This window comes from Myotis nattereri (assembly GCF_964212035.1).
Source record: "Myotis nattereri genome assembly, chromosome: 3".
In the NCBI taxonomy this organism is placed as follows: domain Eukaryota; kingdom Metazoa; phylum Chordata; class Mammalia; order Chiroptera; family Vespertilionidae; genus Myotis; species Myotis nattereri.
Window position 1 is genome coordinate 3592390 of NC_138077.1, and position 22986 is coordinate 3615375.

The following is a 22986-nucleotide window of genomic DNA, read 5'->3' on the forward strand; positions in this document are numbered from 1 at the left end:
TGCCTGCATTAGTTGACAAGTGGGAAACAGAGTAATGGGGGAGAGAGGAAGATGAGGCTGGAACTAAGGTGAAACGAACTACAGATTGAAGGGTACTGTGGTTTACAAGTGTGGGAGAGTAGAACCACTGATGGTTCTTCATTGAGTAGGATTATGCTTAGATTTATATGGCTTCATCTACAGGGTGGGGCAGTACTAGGTGTACAGTTGTTCATCTGGAAAATAATACAGTAAGTCATAAGTAATTCATAAATAATATAAAAATAAACTGTTTCTTATACTAACAACTATAAACCTACTTTTGTACCACCCTTATTATATTTATGAAAATTTTCATTTTGTAAATTATATTTTCTTTCACTTTGTAAGTGAACTTGGAAGTAAACTACAATCATGCCCGACTGGCATTGCTCAGTGGTTGAGTGTTGACTTATGAACCAGGAGGTCACAGTTCAATTCCCTGTCAGGACACGTGCCTGGGTTGTGGGCTCGATCCCCAGTGGGGGGTTATGCAGGAGGCAGCCAATCAGTGATTCTCTTTCATCATTGATGCTTTTCTCTCTCTCTCCCTCCCTCTCTGAAATCAATAAAAATGTATTAAAAAAAGTAAACTACAATCATGAACAAAATATACCTGATAATCACACATAGATAATCAGAATATGACTTGTGCTTTGAGTTCAGTATTTTAGTTAGAGTAAAAATTAAAAAATAATTTTTACTGATGTAGATTTTTATTTCATTGCCATTAACAACTGCATCTGTAACTTTGGATACATGAGTTTTTAATTTTTAAAATGCTAACTTTAAATAAACATATGGAATATTAAGTGCCGGAGCCTTTGCTTAGGCTGTGGATATAGAAATGACTCAGTTGTGGTTTCTACTGGCTAAGCAGTTGCATCCCAGCAGAGGTGGTCTTTTTTCCTTTGTATAAAATTGGGGATGATAACACTTGTCTAAATGAATACTTGACAACAGTGGATATGGTTTTGGAGGAAGGCTCTAATATACATAGGAATTAACTCCCAGAAAAGTGAATTACCTACCTGACAATGTTTTTCAGGCTAAATTTCATGAGATAAAATTTAGGAAAATATTTGGTACAAATTATAAATCTTTATGGAGGGTAATTATATTGGGCATCATGTCTTATGCTTAAAATGCCAATTTCATTTTCTTTTCCAGGCAAACAACATGGGTGTTGGAGTAGTGGGAATTATAGAATGTAATTTCCTAAAGCCAACTCATAATAAGCAAGATTTCGACTATACTAATGAGTACAGGTGTGTTACCTATTTAACTTTTTGCCTTTTTATATTGTATTTTGGAAATGCTTTCATAACTTTTTCTTAAGGATTTTTTTAAGTCTACGGATGTTTTTACATTGTGGGACATTAAGAAAATGGGTAGGTGAAAGGTTTGCACAGAAGACACATTTAACCGTTGTCTTTCATCCTAGAAATTGTGTCCTACAAATAGAAATATATCCTCCCATCTTTACTAATGAAATATTTCTGAGAGTCCCAGAATTTGTGGCCATTAATGTTAGTTGTAAAGTAGGGCAGCACAAACTGTCCTCATAGGCATATGTTCTGGAGTAGGATGCAAATGTCATGTAAATATTGTGGCAAAGACAAATGCCATTGGCCCTCCCCTCAAATAAAGAAAAAAAAATGAAACAGAAAATGGAAGGAAATAATAAAGGTAACAGCAAAATCAGTGAATTAAGAACCACAGATAATATAGAAAATAAATATATCACTCAGAGTTCAATCCTGAGACAGCTAACCCTGCTATCTGAACAGGGGTAATTTAATACAAGGAATTGTTAACTATGTCAGCATAAGACAAGTTCAAACCTAAAGAGAATGTTGGTAAGTTTGTTTGAGCCAACTGTGGACAGTTACCAGGAAGCAAAATCTCAGGATTGAGAAAATGCTCCAGAGAAGGGCAGTTTTGTACCTTATTTTGTACATTGCACTCTGAGGAGACTGGAGAAAGCAAAGGGGGAGGCGGGGAATGTCTGGGATGGATAACAGGTAGAAGGAATGGACTTGATGCATTTACCTTTGTGGGTGCAGGATAGGTAACAGTCAACAGTTAACACTAACAGTAACAAGGAGGGCTCTGTGGTCTCTGCTCTGGTGCAGTGATAGTGCCCTGAGGGGTCCAGGAAATAGGAAATTACTTGACATTCCAAAGGTATGTTATCCTATTTACAAAAAGACAATAGACAGGCTCCATTAAGGGTAAAGATCCACCTTTGTCAAGGAAGGTACTGGCCTAGGACACGACTACCTGCCATGACTAGTTTTTAGTTGGGGCTTTTTAATTTCAGATCTTCCTGTGTGGTTACTTTTGGTGTGTGATTTTATAAGGCTGCCATGCAGGCCTCCCCTGAGCTTTTCAGGTTTAGTGTGTAGCCCCCTTTTTTCGTCCACATCTAGAACAGTAGAAGGTGATTTCTAAAGGGGTAAAAGATAAAAAAAGAGGAACTGAAAGCCTCTAGGTTGAAAAAGAGGAAACAGTCAAGGAATTAGGAGAAGGCCCCCACCCCCTGAAGCCAGAGGTTCTGATCTCTCTGTAGAGGTTATGAGAAACATCGCAACCAGCCACCTGCTTGACCACTGCTGGCCTGTCCTGGGCCTGCTGTCACCAGGGCTGTGGTGGGCTGGAGCCGGTTTGTGAAGATGTGACTCTGCTGGAACCCGGGCCTGCTAGGACTGGTCTCCTGCCCAGGGCAGAGCGAGGTCAGGGCACCCCGGAGCTTCCCTCGAAGCTGCTGGTCCCAGCCAGGTGAGCACTGGAGCTCTGGAAGCTGCTGCACCTGGCAGGCCCCTCGCCGCTAGCCCAGCTAACATGGCTCCGGCTGGCAAAGGGCACACGCTCACAGGCCCGAGCTCTAACAGCATGGAACTGAGCAGGGAAGACTGGCTTTGAGCTGAGGGACAATAAACTGATAGTGACATAATAAAAAAGCTCGAAGTGTGTTCTTTGATAAGATTAATAGTCTGTGAGTATCTGGTAAGATTAAGGGATTAAGGCAGTAAAGGAGAAAACAGCAATTGTCAGTATCAGAAATGGAATAGAGGACAATACTCTAGGTCTACAGACACAAAAAGCATTATGAAGGGGATAGCATAATCTTTCACCAGTTTAGATGATATGAACACATTCCTGTGAAATTAAATCAATTTTTTGAAAACTTATTACATATTAAATTCAAAGATTTAGGAAAGGGGCACCCAGTCCTTTATAAACTTGCAGAACTTTGCTAGTGAACTTATGAATATGTTACAAGAGAAGAAATTGATGTCAGTCTTTCCTTATCCTATCTAATAATAGACAAACATGGCAATTGACCGTACCTTTGCTATGCCTCCCATTGGCTAATCAGTGTGATATGCAAATTAACCACCAACAAAGATGGCGGCTAATTTGCGTACTGGAGGCAGGACGGGACAGCGCGGAGCCACCATCCAGGCCCCCGTTTGCGGCCCCAGAAGCCCCAGAAGCCGCCTGATACGGTAGTAACTCTATTAGTAAGCACTCTGAAAGTCAGTGGCATAAATGCACCAATTAAAAGACAGATTATGAGGGTGAATCAAAAACAAAACCCACTTTAAATATAAAGACACATATAGATTAAAAGTAAATGAATTAAGCTGCAGCTTGCTTTGCTCAGTGGATAGAGCATTAGCCCTGAAGGGTCCCAGGTTCGATTCCAGTCAAGGGCATGTACCTCAGTCGCTGGCTTGGTCCCCAGTCCCTATCAGAGTATGTGCAGGAGGCAACCAATCAATGTGTCTGTCCCTTTCCCTTCACTCTCTCTAAAATTCAATGGAAAAATATCCTTGGGTGAAGATTAACAAAAACAAAGTAAATGAATTAAGTAACATTAAAGAGATTATAAGAAAAATATATTCCAAATTTTGTTAGTTGTATAATGGTTATGTTTAAATTATTAACACCTAAGAAATTGGGTGAAGGGTACATGTAATATGCTGTAGTATTTTATAGTTTTTTTTTACATGTATGAGATTATTTCAAATTAAAATATTAAAAAATTAAAAATTAATAAAATATTAATTGAAATGTATCTGCATTACATGAAAAATCTAATTGCTTCTAGGATAACTTATTAAATTGTGCTAAAATTTACAAGGGTTCAATTAAAAAATATCTTAATTCTAAGTGCAATTATAAGCACTTATCTGAAAATAAAAATTTAAAGAAGTGAATTTAAAGAAGGGATTAGCCAAAGAAAATATATGCACAACCCATGGACACAGACAACAGTATGGTGATGGCCAGCGAGAAGTGGGGGGGGGGCAAGAGCTGGGTAAAGGGGGCAAAAGGGGGGAAATAGGGACATCCTATATAATCCTATATAATAATAATAATAAAAGGCTAATATGCACATTGACTGAACGGCAGAATGACCGGTTGCTATGATGCGCACTGGCCACCAGGGGGCAGACGTTCAATGCAGGAGCTTCCCCCTGGTGGTCAGTGCACTTCCATATGGGGACTGGCACTCAGCCAGAAGCTGGCTCATGGCTGGCCAGCGCAGTGGTGGTGGCAGGAGCCTCTCCCACCTCCGTGGCAGCACTAAGAATGTCCAACTAACGGTTTAGACCCGATCCCTTGGGGGCCTAAGCCTTTAGTCGGACATCCCCTGAGTGCTCCCTGGCTGCCAGAAGGATGTCTGACTGCAAGCTTAGGCCCGATCCCTCCAGGGAGTGGGCCTAAGTCGACAGGTGGACATCCCCCAAGGGGTCCTGGACTGCGAATGGGTGCAGACCGGGCTGAGGGGGATCCCCCCACCCCGAGTGCACAAATTTTTGTGCACCGGGCCTCTAGTCAAGATATAAAAATCTTAATAACAAATCCCATCCGCTGAAATGTAAAAAGTATGATACATTTAACCCAAGTGGATGTATTGCTAGATGCCACGGGTGGTTTTTAATATTCAAAATTCAATGTTACTCATCACACTGATGCTAAAAAAGAAAACTCCGATAGCTATTTTCATAGGTACAGAAAAATCAATTGATAAAACCACACCCATTTGTGATTTAGAAAAAGGAACATTTACAAAACCATTAACAGAAAGGGCATAGTAACAGTAGTTATTTACAAATAATAGTACAGAGTATTTACAGGAAGAGCAGGCATCATTTCTAGTGGTGAATAATCAATAGCTACTCCCCCATCCCCCCGGAGTGAGAGTGAGATAAAGACATCAGTTATGTACAATTGTTTTAGAGGAAACCAATAAGGCAAGAAAAAGAAATGAAAGTTAGGAGGGTTGGGAAGGAATAAATAAAACTTTTCTGCAGATGATAATATGTAGAAAGTCCAAAATTATCTGTAATTGGAATTAATAAAGGAACAAGTGATATGTATTCTAAAGTTGCTGGGTAAGAAGTATTCAGAAATCATTGTGTACTAGCAACAGGTAAACAACATGATATTTTAAAAAAAATCAGTAAGATCATCATAAAAAGATGATCCTACTTTAGAGGAAATCAAATACACAAAGACCTCGACACACTGAAAACCACAAAATATTGTGGAGTGAAATTTAAGACTTAAGTAAGTAGGTATACTACGTTCAAGAATTGGAACACTGGGTATTATGAAATGTCAGTTTTTCTCCAAAATAATTAAATGCAATTTCAGTTTTATAAAGAACCAAAAAACCCAGCAGGTGTGTTTGTGTGTTGATATATTGATAGGCTTAATCTAAACTTTAAGTTGACCATTAGAAGACTGAAAACAGTTAAGACAGGCATTAAAGAACAACAAAGCAAGAAGACTCACACTACTAAATAACACTTAGAAAGCCATAGTAGCTAAGAAAGCGGGTGTTAATGAAAGGGTAGATAGTCCAGTGAAATGGAGTAGAGAAGTCAAAAAACAACCCCCACTTTCATACAGATGGTCATCTGCTGTGGCAAAGGTTGCATTTGAGTGTAGTAAGAATGATCATCTTTCCAAAAGAGACCAGTTCAGTTGGCTGGCTGTACAGATAAAATGAACTTTAATTCCTGCCTCTCAAATGAAGAAGGCCAGTTCTTAGATGGATTGTAGACCTAAATGAGAACGGCAAAACCAAAATGGAAACAAGCATACTTTTATAATCTTTAGTTAGGCAGGTTTTTTAAACAAGATGCAAAAAGCTTCCATCGTAATGGGCAAAAGTGGATAAATATTTACAGTGAAGAAAACACAGCAAATGTTGGCAAGTTGTAGGGCAGTTGGAGCTCTCATTGTACATTGCTGCGGGATGTAAAACTGTTTGTTGATCATTTTTGAAAACTAATAGGCTGTGAAGTAAATGCCCACCCCATGACCCTGCAGTTCCTCTCCTAGGTATACTCTGAACAGAATTCGGTGCAGTCTCATGGACTGAGGAGTAGAGGTGATGAGAAAAAGAGACGAGGAAGAATTGTGCCTTTAGTCTTATTTATTTCAGTAGGTCCCATTGATTTTAACATCTTATTATGGGGCTTGGGGTGGTGAACACACAGTGCAATAAACACATGATGTATTATACCAGTGGTTCTCAACCTTCCTAATGCTGTGACCCTTTAATACAGTTCCTCATGTTGTGGTGACCCCCAGCCATAAAATTATTTTTGTTGCTACTTCATAACTGTAATTTTTCTACTGTTATGAATCGTAATGTAAATATCTGAAATGCAGGATGTATTTTCAGGAGTCATGACCCACAGGTTGAGAACCGCTGTATTATACAATTGTTCACCTGCAACCTATGTAATTTTAATAACCAATGTCACACCAATAAACTCAATTAAGAAAAGACATCTTACTGTGGGAGAAGTGCAAGTCTTTAATTGTGGGACAGAAGCTATTTGAAATAGACTTCCTGGGAATGATTGCATACTTTCATACACCAAAAGTGTGAGTTTGATTTGAATTGAAGCTTGGACAGTTGGAATTGAAATTCAGTGGTTCTCCCCATGATTGGTTGGCCGCATTCTTTCACAACAGGGGACCCAACGTATTACATTGTGTCTTCCTTCCTAGAGGACCCTCGCTCTGCACTCGTAACTTAAAAAAGTCCTTTCTACAAAATTGCTGTTACATTGAGTGTTTTTTATTAACTGTACTTTTAGGGGTCCTTCGTCCCTACTCCCTACCCACCCCCCCACCAGTGTTCACCTGATCATTGCTAGGTTGTGCTTTCTCTGTGTTTGACAAAGATTTAATCTTTATTATTATTTTTTTCTTAAATTGGTTTCATAATTTACTTTTCAGGCTTACAATACTAGCACTGGGAGATAAACTGAATGATTATTGGAATGAAATGAAAGTGAAGAAAAATGCAGAATATCCTCTAAATTTGCCTGTTGAAGATATACAGTAAGTGTGCATTAAAAAAGTTTACCCTCTCTACTATCAAGATGTAATATTGGAGGGTACATTGATTGTACAGTGTTTACAGTTGACTCTAACCCAAAGTAAGGACTAAATTCTATAATTTAGATCAGCATACCATAAAATGACTTGATGATAGGCCCTGGGGAGGTAAGCTCAGTTTGTTAGAGCTTTGTCCCTGTATGACAAGGTTTTCGGTTCTCTCCCCAGTCAGGGCACATTCAAGGGGCAATAGTGAATGCAGAAATAAGTGGAACAATGACATGTTTCCCTCCCACCCTTTCTCCCTCTCTGTCTTTCTAAAAATAAACATTTTAGAATAGTGAACTAATGAATATATACATTTATAGGTAGTCACAAAAGATGGATGAAACAGTTTTTACCCATGTGTTGTGTTATCATCTCATAAACCAGACTTGAGTTTGGAATCTAGTTTTGCTGCTTAAGTAACCAAGTGACATTGAATTTCTTACTTAGCCTCTTATAAGCTTCAATTTTTGCCTAGAATTGTAAGAATCCTATATATTAAAAGGGTAATATGCAAATTGATCCTAACAGCAGAACGACTGGGAATGACTAGTCACTATGGCACACTGTTACCACCATGGGGCAGGTGCTCAATGCAGGAGCTGCCCCCTAGTGGTCAGTGTGCTTCCACAGGGGGAGCTCTGCTCAGCCACAAGCCAGGCTGACGGCTGCCAGCACAGCAGTGGTGGTGGGAGCCTCTCCCGCCGCCTCAGCAGCGCTAAGGATGTCTGGCTGCAGCTTAGACCTGCTCCCCGCTGGCAAGAGAACATCCTCCGAGGAATCTCAGACTGCGAGAGGGCACAGGCCGGGCTGAGGGACTCCCCCCAAATGCACAAATTTTTGTGCACCAGGCCTCTAGTTAAAAGATATGATGCCTGACAAACGCTCAGAAACACACTGGCACATAGTAATAATGCTGTGCATGAGTACTGCTGTGTATTGTGTGTACCGATGGGAAGAAGTTCAAGATGTATAATGAAAAAACAAAGATACAACTCTGTATTAATTTCCCATTTATTTTGTGTGTGTCTCTATACACATGCAATAATGTCACCTCCTGAAATTGGTTTATATTTTCTTCGCAAACTTCTGGACTGTTTGAAGTCTCATATGACTGTAAATGCATTTTTTTTTAAACTATATTTAAAAAGTTACAGGCATTAAGGTGAAGTCTTCATATGTCAAATGAGTCTATATCAGTATATCAGGGGTGGGCAAACTTTTTGACTCGAGGGCCACAGTGGGTTCTTAAACTGGACCGGAGGGCCGGAACAAAAGCATGGATGGAGTGTTTGTGTGAACTAATATAAATTCAAAGTAAACATCATTACATAAAAGGGTACGGTCTTTTTTTTTTTTTAGTTTTATTCATTTCAAACCGCCCGGATTCGGCCCGTGGGCCGTAGTTTGCCCACGGCTGGTCTATATCAATTTTTTATAGGATCAGTGTAATTTTTAAATGATAAAAGTAAGGAAGTACTTTAAAACTGAAAGAATATATAAATTTTAAGTTCATAGATGGGCTATAATAGAGGATAAAAATGAAATACAATTATAAAAAATTGCTTAAACTGTAGTAATACAACTTGTCTGGTTTTCTGTACCCGGTGATTTATTTTGCTAATAAATATACTAGATTTGACATTGCAGGTACTAACTATAAATTTCAGAGCAAGATATTTGAAATATTTTAGGTTTGAGTTTTATTATCATGGAGCAAGTTTAATAGTATGCTATTAAATAATACATTTAAGTCATTTTGCTAAATTGGTCTGTATTTTTATCCTTTTGAAGGTAATCAAAATTGTTTTGGTTTAACTTGGTGTACACAATAATAGATGCTATAAGTTTTTAGGGATAGAATTAAATAATAGAGGCATTTTATGATGGAAATGATACAGATAAGCTAATGGAAGTGTATTTAGCATCCATGTTTCCATGCTAATACTTTGTTTTTTTATTATAGGAAACGTCCTGATCAGACGTGGGTTCAATGTGATTCCTGTCTAAAGTGGCGAAAGTTACCAGATGGGATAGATCAACTCCCAGAAAAATGGTATTGCTCCAATAACCCTGACCCACAGTTCAGGTACCAGATAGTTGGGAGTGTCCATTTTGGAAAGGAGGAAATCCTGTTCAAGGTGTATGACTAAGCACTGCTGACCTGTTCTTCACTGTGATTTTTCTGACTAGAAACTGTGATGTTCCAGAAGAACCTGAAGATGAGGATTTGGTGCATCCGACTTATGAAAAAACCTACAAAAAGAGGTGAGAGCGGCACTGATTTGCAGTGGGAAAATAATTAACACCCAAAACCTCAACAGTGATGTGTCTGCAGTATTTGCTGATTTGAACAGCAGTGGGGGTTAGGGGCGCCGACCAACCCCCCCACACCTTACTCCTGCTGTCAAAAATCTGCCTACAACTTAAGTGGCCTTCTGTGCACATGGTTGGTTGAATCTGCAGATGCGACACCCAGGGATACAGAAATCTGACTGTATTTCTGGAGAAAAAGTCCGAGTTTAGGAGTACCTGCACGGCTCTGACCCTTGTTCAGGGGTTGATTGTACAGCCACAAAGATTATGACCGAAGGAATGATTTTGTTGTGGGGTACATAACAGCAAGTGCTTTTTAAAAAAAGTTTATGCTGTGGATACCCGCTCTTTTTATCATTCCTGTTTATTGCTGCCCTATGTACAAGATAGTTAGCATACAGAATAGTTTGTCTTTTGGGGCCACACACAGATGCATCATAAGTGAATGCTACCCTGTATGAGCTTATAGTCTAACAGGGAAGGTGAGATGTGAATATTACCACTTAGAAGATAACAAGTACCATGCAAGGCACGATCTAGTCCTGTTGGGAAGGCCATAAGAAAGATCACTTCTGGCCCCAGGATGGAGAGGGCGACATGGATCAGGAAAATTCATGAAGGACATTTTTGTAAGAGGCCTTGAAGGGAGGATGAATGTACAGGGCACAATGATTTGTTGACTCAACTAGAGGAAATACGTGAGTGAGCATGTGGAAATGGAGGTGGGCTGGGGGCGCTAGGTAACGAGTGATGTGGGTCAGCCTTGGTGAACTTAGACTGATGTGCTGCACACGGAAGGCAGAGTTCACCAAGAACTTTCTGGAAGTTTTGATTTATGGAGCACGGTTTAAATCCAGCAGGACGGAGGTAGACAGACCAGTGGAGGCCTGTGTGGTACTCCCATTCCGAGGCCCGTAAACAGTGGGGAGGGCGGGCAAGCGGAGGCCCCGGGCCCGAGGGTGGAAGGGGTTCCCTGCCTCACGCACCACTGATTCCAGTGTGCACACCCAGGGACTTGGGAGTGAGATGGCAAGTCTCTTTGCAAGACAGAATTGAACAATAATGGCGAAGTAGATTTAAATACGTTTTTCATTTTTTTTTTTTAAGAGACAAGGACAAATACAGGATCAGACAGCTGGAAAGGCTCCCTCAGGTAATGAAGCCTCCCGTTTGATGGCTGGGCCTTATGTTGGGGAGGGAGTAATTTATCAAAAATTTGTTGTTGTTGTTAATCCTCACATGAGAATATTTTTCCCATTGATTTTTTTTTTTTTTTTTTACTGTAGTTGCCCGGGGGGTGGGGGGGGTGGGGGGGGTGGGGGGGGGATAGAAACATCGATTGGTTGCCTCACAGACCTTAAACCAGGCTCTTGACAGGTGATCGAACCCAAGACCCTTCAGTCCGAGGGCCGACTCTCTAACCACTGAGGCCAACCAGCTAGGGCACAGATATTTTTAAAGCTTAGGAGTTGCATACAAATGGAAGTGATCTTGTTCTTTCAGTTCACATATTTCTCTTTTCTTGTACCCCTCCTTGCCCTCTTTCCAACCCTGACTTCTTAACCCAACAACTTCAAACTGTCCCCCCCCCCCAATTTTTTTTTTTTAAAGAGAGGAAGGGAAAGGGAGATTGAAACATCACCAATGAGAGACAAACATTGATGGAACGATCACTTGACTGCATCCTGCACGCCTCCAACTGGGGATTGATCCCGAAACCCGGGCATGTGCCTTGACCAGGAATTGGCGACCTCTTGGGTTGATGCTCAACCACTGAGCCACACTGGCTGTGCTGAGCTGTTCAGTTTTATTATTTAGTTGGGCATCTTCTGCGGAAAGGCAGACATTCTTTTTAGAACCCTGTTGCTAGGCAGTCAAGGAAAAGTACGCAGGAACACCCAGGAGCTAGGTTCCAGTGCTAACCTGGACCGAAGCTGTGGGGTTCTCTCCCTCTTTGCTGAGCACTCTCCCTGCCCCTTTCTTTCTTTCTGATTGCTCACTGGTGTGAGGAGCCTGTTCTGAGTATGTGACAGGGGGTCCTACTTGTGTGGGAAGTTTTGGTCTGCTGCAGATGTGTGTGTTTGCTTATAATTATGTTGAAATGTTTTCTTGTATAAAGCTTAGGATTTGGGGTTGAGAACAGAACTCGTGGGGCGGTAAGAATAGTGGGCTTGTTTTTAAAGGCAGTATCTTTATGACTATTTTTAACTTATTTCTCTTAGAAAAAAGTTATTATATCTCGGTAAGTTCTATATATAGTACAGGGCCAAGAAATCTTTTCTGTAAAAGTCCTGATAGTAAATGTTTTGGGCTTTGTGGACTACATATAGTCTCTGTTGCATAGTTTTCATTTGTTTTGTTCACACCTTAAAAAACGTAAAACCATTCTTAGCTCACTCGCAGGATGGATGGGGCTCATTGGCCTATTGTATTTTGCTCCCTCGTGTAGCACAGGGAAGTTACAGGGTAGGATAGTTCTCAGCATCTTCTGAGTAAGGGAAAAGGGAAAATAATGTATTGTTTTGGGCCTTGCACATTAAAAGAATTCCTTTAAGAATTTTTTTCCCCTCCAACAGATTAATACTGAACTGTTGTTTTCAACAATCCCTTTGCCAAGTATTTCTCCCGTGAAGGACAGTGTTCCAAGAGGACATCTTTCAGAAGCAGCGAATACTTACGCAGCACGACTTGTAAACAACAGGGGTTCACCCCAGTCTGAGCCTGAGAGCAACAGGTCAGTGACAAAAATGTGCTTTCCATTGGGGGAGACAGTTAAACAGAGCCTTTCCTGGGCACTTGTAGGCACATCTAAGAAATTGTAGTTTAAGTGCATGTAAAAAGTCTACAGGACAAGTGACTGCTTATAGTATCCACATGTACTTATCCCATCCCACTTATGCCACCTATTTAAATCAAAAATATTAATTGTATTTATTGTGGAATTTGATCAAATTGTCACTTCTTTGAGATTTTCTATAGCATGAAATTTTCTGCTTTTTCTTTTTTTACTCCTTACCTGAGGATGTTTTTATTGATTTTCTTTTTCTTTTGAGAGAGAAAGGGGGGTTGGAAACATTGATGTGAGAGAGAAACGTCACTTGCTTGCCTCCCTTACTTGCCCTGACTGGGAATTGAACCTGCAAATTTTTGTTGTAAGGGGTGATGCTCCAACCAACTGAGCCACACTGGCCAGGGTGGTTTCTGCTTTTAGGATTATCAGTATCTAAGTAAAGGAAAAAAATAAAATAATTAACAGTATTCAGTGTAATAGAGGGCTAATATGCAAATTGTCCCCTCTACCTGGAGTTCAACCAGGGCGCGGGGCTGGCTAGCCAACCGCCTGCTGCCCCTACCCTGGCCTGCCCCGCCCCCGATCATCCCCTCCCCACCCCATCAAGTGCAATGGCCCCATCAACCCTGATCCGGGTGGGCCGCCCGGACCCCACCCCACCTGTGCACGAATCCGTGCACCAGGCCTCTAGTAATATTATAATGTCAAGTGTGACCTATACATTTTTAGCATAGCCCGGGACACTGTGTATTTTGGAGGAGTGGTTGGAGAAGGAAGGAAAGAAAGGGATGAGTGATAGTGGATTGAACGGTTAGTTCCAGCTCTTGACTGGAATGGCCCGGGAGGGCTTCGGGATGAGGTTGTACTTCGGTTGGTTCCTGAAAGCAGGACTGTGCACAGAGCCCATTCAGAGGGGATGGAATGACCAGGTGAGGAAAGATCCAGGTGAGGTGAGCGAACTGGTGGATCAGACCGACTACACTTATGTTTATTGTTGAAAGAGAAGCATTGGAACAAGGCTCTCTGAGATAATGAAGCCAGATTTTCCCAGAGGTTTTGTGACCTTCATTAAATTCTCCAAGGGATTTGTGACCTTAGGAAAGAGTAGAAATAGCTGCCTTTCTGCATATGTACATGGAGGACATGCTCTAAACAGTTTGCCCTTAACAGCCCACATTTAGGGGACTTCTTTTGGGGCTGGACTGCTACTTAACTAAAAACTTGTGTGAAGCCCTGGCTGGTTTGGCTCAGTGGATGGAGCGTCGGCCTGTGGACTGAAGGGTCCTGGGTTCGATTCCGGTCAGGGGCATGTACCTTGGTTGCGGGCACATCCCCAGTAGGAGGCGTGCAGGAGGCAGCTGATCGATGTTTCTCTCCCATTGATGTTTCTAATTCTCTATCCCTCTCCCTTCCTCTATGTACAAAAATTCAATAAAATATAATTTAAAAAAAACTTGTGTGAATTTTTTAAAACCAGTCTCCTTTGTATTCTTGGTTTTTCTTCATAAAGATGGTTCCAGACAAAGTAAGAAAAAGAAAAATCTGTAGTTTACAGAGAAAAAAATGATGGAATTTATTTTTAAAAGTGACTATCATTAAAATGGAAGCAAAGAATAGAAAGAAAATTTTCATTAATTTTAAAGCCTATACTCCTCAGATTCATAGAGTCAAAGTCTGTGGCAATGACAAAGTAGGTCTTGACAATGACAGGTTAGGAATAAGCCTGGTAAGAAAAATAATGGGGCAATGCCCTATCAACTGGTTAACTCCGGAGACCTCTGAACAGACTCAGAACTTGGAAACACCGGTTCTTCTGAAGGTGCGAACTAGGCCGAGAACAGGAGGCTTGTTTGCTCTCGTTGTGTCAGGAGGTGGGAAGGTGACCCTTCTGGAGCAGTGTTTTCTGCTGAAGGTGTCAGTGCGCCACTGTTTTGTACTGAGTGGTGAGAAATCCCTCTCCCTTCCTCCCCTCGCTGGGCTCCCGGGATAAAAGCTCTGGATGCGGAGTGTTTGAGTGCTCTTGAATCACAAGCCCAGCCCTCACTCTGCAGTAGAAAGAGATGGCCAAGGATCGCCATGTACAAACTGAGAGGGAGTGAAGAAACCATGTGACATTGACTGGGAGGTGGGTAGATGTTGGACAGGTAAGCCGCTTAGAAGGGAAGGATGAGCAGTTGGAAGGTAGAAAAAGAGATGGGAAGGTCAGCGTCTTAGTAGGGAATCTGAACACAAAGGGGAGGAAATAATGGGAGAAAGACTTCATTCCCCTCCGTACACAGCGTAATGTCTGGGAAGCACCATTCCAAGTAGCATCATGGAGGTTTTTTGTTTTTAAATATATTTCTTTATTGATTTCAGAGAGGAAGGGAGAGGGAGAGATAGAAACATCAATGATGAGAGGGAATCATTGATCCGCTGCCTCCTGCAGGCCTCCTGCTGGGGATCGAGCCCATAAACCCCGGCATGTGCCTTTGGCCAAAATCGAACCTGGGACTCTTCATTCTGCAGGCCGACGCTCTATTCACTGAGCCAAACCGGCTAGGGCATGTCATGGAGTTTTAGACATGGGGGAACAGAGCTGCTGGTAGGAGGAACAAAGTGCACAAAGGCAGGGTGAGACAGGCAGACACACTGAATGGTAGATGGAAATCAGCGATGCTTCTAAAGTTTTGAGAAAGTAACTTGCAACCTGAAAGTCTGTATGAAACCAAGCCAGTAAACACAAGAAGTAAATACATCATCATGATGCAAAATTTTACATTTTTTATGTCCTGTGTGTGCTTTCTCAAGATTTTATTAGAGTTTGTACCCCTTCGATAGAGAGTAAGCCAAGAAAGGAAGTTCTTTGTTTTTAATCCTCTTAGGATACTTTATTTATTTATTTTTTATTTCTGTGAGAGGAAGAGGGGGAAGAGATAGAAATATTGATGTCAGAAAGAAACATCGAGCCATTGCCTCCCGTATGCACCCCTACCAGGATCGTATCTGCCACCTAGGTACGTGCCCTGACTAGGAATCGAACCTTTCGGTGCATGGGATGATGTTCCAACCAACTGAGCCACCTGGCTGGGGCAGAAAATCTTTCTTAAATCAAGGAAACCTGAGGTCTGACACAGAAGGCCCAAACAGGAAACTAGTACAAATATCCCTTTAAGTGGCACAAAAAGTAATCAATTGGTGATAAATTCAGAGAAAGCTAAGGAAATGAAGAAAATGAGGCAATTTTTAATGAGGGAATATTGTTTTATATGAAAGGATAGGGCATACTGGTTTACTTAGTGGCTCACTTGACCACTGAATGTTGATACAGGTCATGATGGGCAGATGGGGATGGCAGTGCCACTCCCTGAGCTCTAGAATACAAAGGGCAGATCTGTGGTGGGTGGTGCATTCTGGGTTGGACATGGGTACCTTGAAATGCCCAGAGGACAGCAAGTGCAGAGATGTTGGCAGTGTACAGATCTGATACTTTAGACATCTCAGCAGTGTGTTCGCAGGTGTAGAGGAAGAACGTGTTCTGTACTCCGTTAACTCATTGGGTAGTACTGTGGAATAATATATCACTGCTTTAAAAAATCAGCATGAGTATTTCATCACATTTTAAGGTAGAGTAATTCAAAGCCATCTATTTTGTTCATATCTATATTTCATAACAATTTGCATGTAAAATCTTTTCCAGCATGAAACGGAGACTTCCTATTCGTTCCTCAATTTTGAATGCAAAGACTCCGAGATTGAGTAATCAAGCATTTGAAAATCCAGCTTCTAGAGAGGATGATGAAGATGTCATCATCTTAGAAGAGAACAGTACTCCCAAGCCTGCAATAGATCATCAGAATGTTGAAATGAAACCAGAACAGAGTCACATCGAGCAAAGTATGGGTGACATGCTTCAGGACGAGCCTATGGGTGACATTGAACCTTGTGACCAGACTAGTTCAACAGGAACCTTGCCATCCAGGTGTGATCAGGCAACTGCTGTGGCCACCCAGACTGAAGTCCCAGGTGTGGTGGTTAAAAAGGAAGAAACGATTGAAGATGACATCAATACAAGAAACGATACAGCTGCACTGCCATCCTGTGTGGAAGCTGAAGGGAAGCCACAGGAAATGCAGGAGACCTTTGATAAAGCTGTGGGTGATGCTGGGTGCCGGGTAAATGAACTGAGAAATGAGCTGCTGCTAGTTACCCAAGAAAAAGAAGATTATAAAAGACAATGTCATATGTTTACTGACCAAATCAGGCAGTTACAACAGAGGATACTGGAAATGAATGACAAATACGTGAAGAAGGAAACCTGCCATCAATCTACCGAAACCGATGCTGTGTATTTACTTGAAAGCATTAATGGCCAGTCTGAGAGTCTAGACCACGTGGCATCTCAGTACCGGCAAGCTCTGGACGAAATAGAAAGGCTGAAGAAACAGTGCAGCGCTTCGCAGCACGTGAAGCACGAATGCAGTCAGTGTTCCAATAGTGAGAGTAAAAGTGAGATGGACGAAATGGTCATGCAGCTGGATGATGTGTTTAGACAGCTGGACAAATGCACTGTCGAGAGGGACCAGTATAAAAGTGAGGTGAGTTCTATCACTCAGCTTCCTGGTGGTCATGGGAATCCAGGGCCATCTCGGCCTGAGACCACTGCCAGCTGCCGGATTGGAACACATCGCTTAGTACGAATTTCCGCTCATTGCATGTCACTGTCCTGGTTCTCCACTGAGGATTAGGCCTGGGGCATATGGAAATGTGTGGGGTAGTTTTGGTTCTTAAACTGTCTGGAGATAGATGGGCACTGCTGGGACTCAGCGGTGGTGGCTGGTCTGGTAATGTCCTGTAGTGCACAGGACATTGCTGGGTTCCTTTGCTTCACAGCGTGCAGTTGTGGTCTGAGCTGGCTTTTCAGGCCCAGCCATCATGTAGCTAACATTCCAAGCAGAAGGAAAGAGGAGGAGGCTGTTGCTGAAAGTTGTATATTCCATCTGTTGGGACTTAAGGTACCTGGCTAATGGGTGCCTTGGACCTGCAGACTGTTTGGGGGTTCTTTACTGAGGAAAAAGGAGATTTTAGGATCAGGAGCTAAGTAGTGGCCTCTGCACTGCCCCCAGGTCAAACTTGGTAGCTCCTTTTTAAAGAACATCTATTTTATGTATCATATTTACGTGGTGTTTGAACGGAGGGTTTTTCTCTGCTAAATAAAGTTTGGAAACAACAGTACTGCCTGCTCCTGGAGATACTGCTGACATAACTTCTGCTGACATAACTGCTCAGTCAGACTTTCATCTTCGTGTTACTGGTTTAGGAGCTAGATGTCATCGATCAAAGTCAGTCTAAGCTTCCTGTTATAACTTAGAGCGGGAAGTGTGCTCGAACAGAAGCCTCTGTGACATCAACGTCACGTAGGCATTTTAATCTTGGTTTCTGAGTTTTTAGGAAGCATATGTTTTTAGTAAGTTGTAATGGACATTTTGTTTCCTTTCAATGTAAAAAGGTGGAAAAATGAAATTAAACACTGAAAGCTATTGGGGGTTTTGTCTAATTTTTTTGGTGGTAATTTTCATCAAGCAGGTTTTCTACATTTCTTAGCTTAAATTTGTGCTTTGATATCAGTATTTCTAAATTTTATAGTAAATTTAATTTTCTTGTCAGGTTGAATTACTGCAAATAGAGAAATCACAGATTCGTTCACAGTGTGAAGAACTGAAAACTGAAATTGAACAATTAAAATCTGCAAGTCAACAAAGAGGAACAGATGTTTCAACTTCAAGTAACATCGAGGAGTCTGTAAATTATGCTGATGGGGAAAGGTAATTTCAGTTGAGGCACTTTGCTGCGCTCAGTTCTGGTTAGCGAGATACTAATTTGCTATCACACATCTAACAGCTACTCTAAGCAGCTATTGACTGCTGTGATCCCAACATGGTGATAGATAAGAGAGAAAAGGAGTGCATGTTATCACCCTTCCCTTCAGAGATGAACAGTTTAGGTTCAACTTATGTGAAATAGGAGTTCCGAAGGACTAGCTTGTGATTGGTCAGGGTGGTTTGGAATGTTTGATTTCTCTTACTTTTGTATTTGGCACCATTACTTTATGGTCTGCCATCCTCATTTTACTACTATGTGCCTTCCCCCATCTTAACTTTTAGGAAATGCCACCGTCATTAAAAATTGCCATAGTACAGGTGATTATTAGGAAGAAGTTCTGTGAAAATCAGAAAACAGCAAATGAATGATTACCCCCACCCTATCTCAGTCAGGTATAAAATGGAACTGGGTTTCCGTTTCGATTTGTTTTGTTTTTGAGAGTGGAGAAGTTAGGTGGGAGGGGGGACAGTGTTGGTGCTGTGTTGATGGTATACCATTCATAAATAAGACATGAAGGGCTAATATGATAGGACTTCAGAGCTAAAAGGTACCGTTGAGAAATAATCTACTACCCTCACTTGACCATCAATTATATTATTACTTTGTTTTCTAGCTTAAGTTTTTAAAGAACTTCACTGAGTCTGTTCGTGGAAATAGAAACAATAGAGTGCTGCACATGAGCATGGAGGGAAAGGGCTCAGGGAAAAGTCCCCACTGGTGTTTCTCAGACCACCCGCATCCATGTGCTGGTAGAAGTGCAGGTGGTTGGCCGCAGTGCAGTGTGATAAACTGCACACGGAAGCAGGATCCCAGATGCCTCTGGCGCACTAACCTCTGAGTGACTCATGATGTTTTATTTATTTATTTTGTAAGCCTCACCTGGGGATATTTTTTTCCATTGCTTGTAGAGAGAGTGGAAGGGAAGGGAGGGGGGAGGGGAGAGTGAAAGAGAGAGACATCGAAGTGAGACAGACACATTGGCTTCCTGTAAATGCATTTAAAAAATAGGTAGTCGGTGCTCTTCAGCATGAAGTCTTGCATTTTAAAAAGCCTTGTTTAACATTCATTAACCCAATGTTTTATGAGCGTCTTTGACCACAGAATCATTTCTCCTCTCACACAGCGATGATACCTCATAGAACATGTGTGAGGGAACAGTTCTGTCTACTTTCTTCAAAGGCAGCTGAAAGTCAGAGATGCACTCTTATTTTAGACCAGCCAGGCTTCTTACTGTATGTCACTGTTTTCTAGGTGATAAGTTATATATTTTACCAGTCCATGTTTTCTCCAGTCTCAAGTCAAAATTGTAAAAGTTGGAGCCAAAGAGCCACTAGTGTTATGAAACACTACTGACCGCCAATAGATACGTAATTATTACATTGCGTTATGAGTGATTAAATTAGCAGATTAATTTCCCCTAAAATATTAAGCCCTACATAGCTGTTAAATTGTATTGCAGTGTTCATCTAATAAACGTAATAGTTGTTTCTTTAAATAAGTGTAATATTTGTATTTGCAGCTTCAAACTGCGATCTCTCCGAGTTAATGTGGGACAACTGCTGGCCATGATTGTACCTGACCTCGATCTTCAGCAAGTGAATTATGATGTTGATGTCGTTGATGAGATTTTAGGACAAGTTGTCGAACAAATGAGTGAAATCAGTAGTTCTTAAAGTCTATATGATTCGATATAATAAAACTATTTGCTCAGTCCTTTTGGTTGTACAGCTTTCAAAATGTAAATAATTTTGTTTTATAGATATAATAGGTGACAGACTGAAGAACCATAATCTTTATCCTATGCATTCAAATGTGGCCACAAATGTGTGGACACATTATCACACTGTTTGAAATGCCTGTGAATCATTGATATTGAGCAGCTGAATAGCTAACTCATGTTTCTGTTTTAAAATGTAAATATTTGTAATTAAGTCTGCACATATTTTTTTATTGCCCTAAAGGACATAAGTGTTTTTCACCAAGAGGTTTTCAGGTTGCTCCTAACCTTTGTGCAATCTTTTCTGGTTTCCCAAAGTGTATTTTTATCTGAACCGAGTGAGGGCTGTGCCATACATAAATGCAAATGGAAATGCTACCTTTCATTTTCTTACAGAGAAGTTTAAATAGGCATTTGTAAAAAATGGATTAATACTCATGATAAGTTGTAAGTGAATTGAGCATTAACTTTCCTTTTCTATAAATGCTTATCTCCTGAAATATTTTTTTCCTGAAAATAAGGTAAGCAGAAACTCTCCATCCACTTTGCCGGGATATTTTCATGCTGAGATTGCCAATCATCGTTAAAGTGTTTTTATACAACAAGGAAATAATCTTTAGTATAAAAAATTATCAAGTATATTAACTGTGTGACCATGTTTACTTTTAAGCCCATTTTTGGCTGCTTAGCATGGAGTGGGCACAATAATTGCTAATATTTCTTTTAATGAAATTTCCTGTGCAGCCTTTTTTATAGGATCACTACAGGTTAAGTGAGTTGGGGAAGACAATCTTTCTCGAACAATACTGCATACCTTTCATTGTATTACGAACCTAAGTGTTCTATGTCCTGGAGTTAAGCAACAAATTGCCATATGATTATGGTATCACATGCCATTAAATTGCTTTTCTTGGTCCCTTGTTTTGTGCAATTTTAAAGAGATGACTTTCTATTAAGTTTAACTGTGTATATATAATTAATTTCCCACAACTAAAATGTGCATTATTTTTTCCAAAGTTTTATCATTGCTATTTATTTTTACTTTTTCTGAACATTCAATACATGTTCTTTTTTTGTATGTATGTTTAATTACATATCTGTCACATAGAATATAAAATTTTTACTGTACATTAAGTTCTAGAAAAAGCAAATAAATGAAGATTGTTTTATTTGCTTGATAAAGTAATTGAAAGTGTATTTTTGGTATGAAGCTGGTTTTCTGTCACAATTGTATCTGCCCCAAACTTAAAAGTTCTTATAATAAAATAAAAATATATATGATGGCTAATTCTTCAGATATTACTTTTAAAGAATTCTGTATTCAAATTATATTTTGAAAACTAAAATTGTGTTCACTAAGGACCCTAAAGTTGAGCACATTTTACTACAGTTCTGTTTGGAAGACCCGGCTGTTTCCGTAGACTCTGAGACTGAGCTCCTGCTGAGGGAGTGTAAGCATGAGTGCTTATGGTTACACTCGGGAAGGAACGCTTTCTGTGTCTAACCATCCAGTCTGAAGAAACTGTTTAAATGGCAGCAGTCTAAGTTTGTGAGTATTTATGTAGCCATTCTTTCTGGAATTTGCTATTTTTTCCTTTTGGTAAGCTATATTCTTGCAAAAAATATATTTTATGGATATTATTTGGCTTTTAATGGGGAAGTATTGGTATATTTTTCACCTTTTAAGAAAATACTGCTAAGATAGGGTTCTTTTGAAAATATGGCTAACAGGTTTTTGTGTTTTTTTTTTTTTAAATATATTTTATTGAGTTTTTACAGAGAGGAAAGGAGAGAGATAGAGAGTTAGAAACATCGATGAGAGAGAAACATCGACCAGCTGCCTCCTGCACACTCCCCACTGGGGATGTGCCCGCAACCCAGGTACATGCCCTTGACCGGAATCGAACCTGGGACCTTTCAGTCCGCAGGCCGACGCTCTATCCACTGAGCCAAACCGGTTTCGGCTTTTGTGTTTTTTTTTAACCGCTCCAGTCAATCAACAAAAGAGCGACTTTAGTGAGGCCTCAGGGTCACAGGAGTCAGGCAGAAGGCCGCCTGTGGGCTGTGGAGGTGGTTGGAGGGGCCTTACTCAGCCTTCTGGGGTGCAGGTTGTTGGTGTGGCCGCACTTCCTGAGGCGGTTAACAGCAGGGGGTTCAGGCGGGCGGGCGGAACACTTGCTGATCATTTTGTTGCAGTGGTACTTGTGCGCGAGCTAGTGGAGGGAGGCTCTGATGCTGGCACCCGCAGACGAGGCGCCAAGTGCAGGGTGGGCTCTGTGACTGTTGTCATCAGAGTTCGGCGGTCCTCCAGCTGTTTGCCCACGTGGATTTTAGCTTTGACATTCTCAGTGATGTCACTGGGCTCGACCTCAAGGACAGTGGCCTCACCAGTCAGGGCCTTCACAAAGATCTGCATCTCTGCGTTGGGGACGCTGCCTGGCTGCCTCATTGAAGAGAGAGAGGCTAACGAGTTTGACCGAGAGCAACGTGGACTCTCATGGCATATTTCCCATTTAGGTAGAGTTACCTACCTTTTTTGTTAAATTACATTTGTAAAAGGCTAGTGTAGGAGGGCAGTGTTGCTTATACTAATTAAAAACAGCATGAGAAGGTAGTCCACAATCCCAACAAAGACCCACTTTAGTCAGCTAAGGCTACAAAATCAGTGAAAGCTATGAGTTGACACAGCAGGCTGCAGTGGCGTGTCATGTAGATGTCCATCACCTGGGCCCCACGTTCCCGTGCAGAGGCTGCTGATGACGGCACATGGTCCAGATGCTTGATTCTTGCTGTCACACAGCCCATTAGGTCATTAGTTGTCATTGAGGAGTGATTAAGATGGCTTATACTGGTGGTTCGCACC

The 22986-nt window shown here is 41.1% G+C and overlaps 1 protein-coding gene across 1 annotated transcript in view; it reads left to right on the plus strand.

Moving 5' to 3' along the window:
* MORC3 (MORC family CW-type zinc finger 3) overlaps nt 1-21404 on the plus strand; it is a 48751-nt gene extending 27347 nt beyond the window's left edge. Inside the window, exons 9-17 of the mRNA XM_081086437.1 lie at nt 1189-1286; nt 7291-7395; nt 9404-9526; nt 9631-9705; nt 10861-10906; nt 12330-12487; nt 16224-17121; nt 18191-18348; nt 19926-21404. Of these exons, the coding sequence (XP_080942563.1) occupies nt 1189-1286; nt 7291-7395; nt 9404-9526; nt 9631-9705; nt 10861-10906; nt 12330-12487; nt 16224-17121; nt 18191-18348; nt 19926-20079 (1815 nt within the window). The 3' untranslated portion in view covers nt 20080-21404. The remainder of the gene's footprint in view (nt 1-1188; nt 1287-7290; nt 7396-9403; nt 9527-9630; nt 9706-10860; nt 10907-12329; nt 12488-16223; nt 17122-18190; nt 18349-19925) is intronic.
* The last annotated feature ends 1582 nt before the right edge of the window (nt 21405-22986 follow it).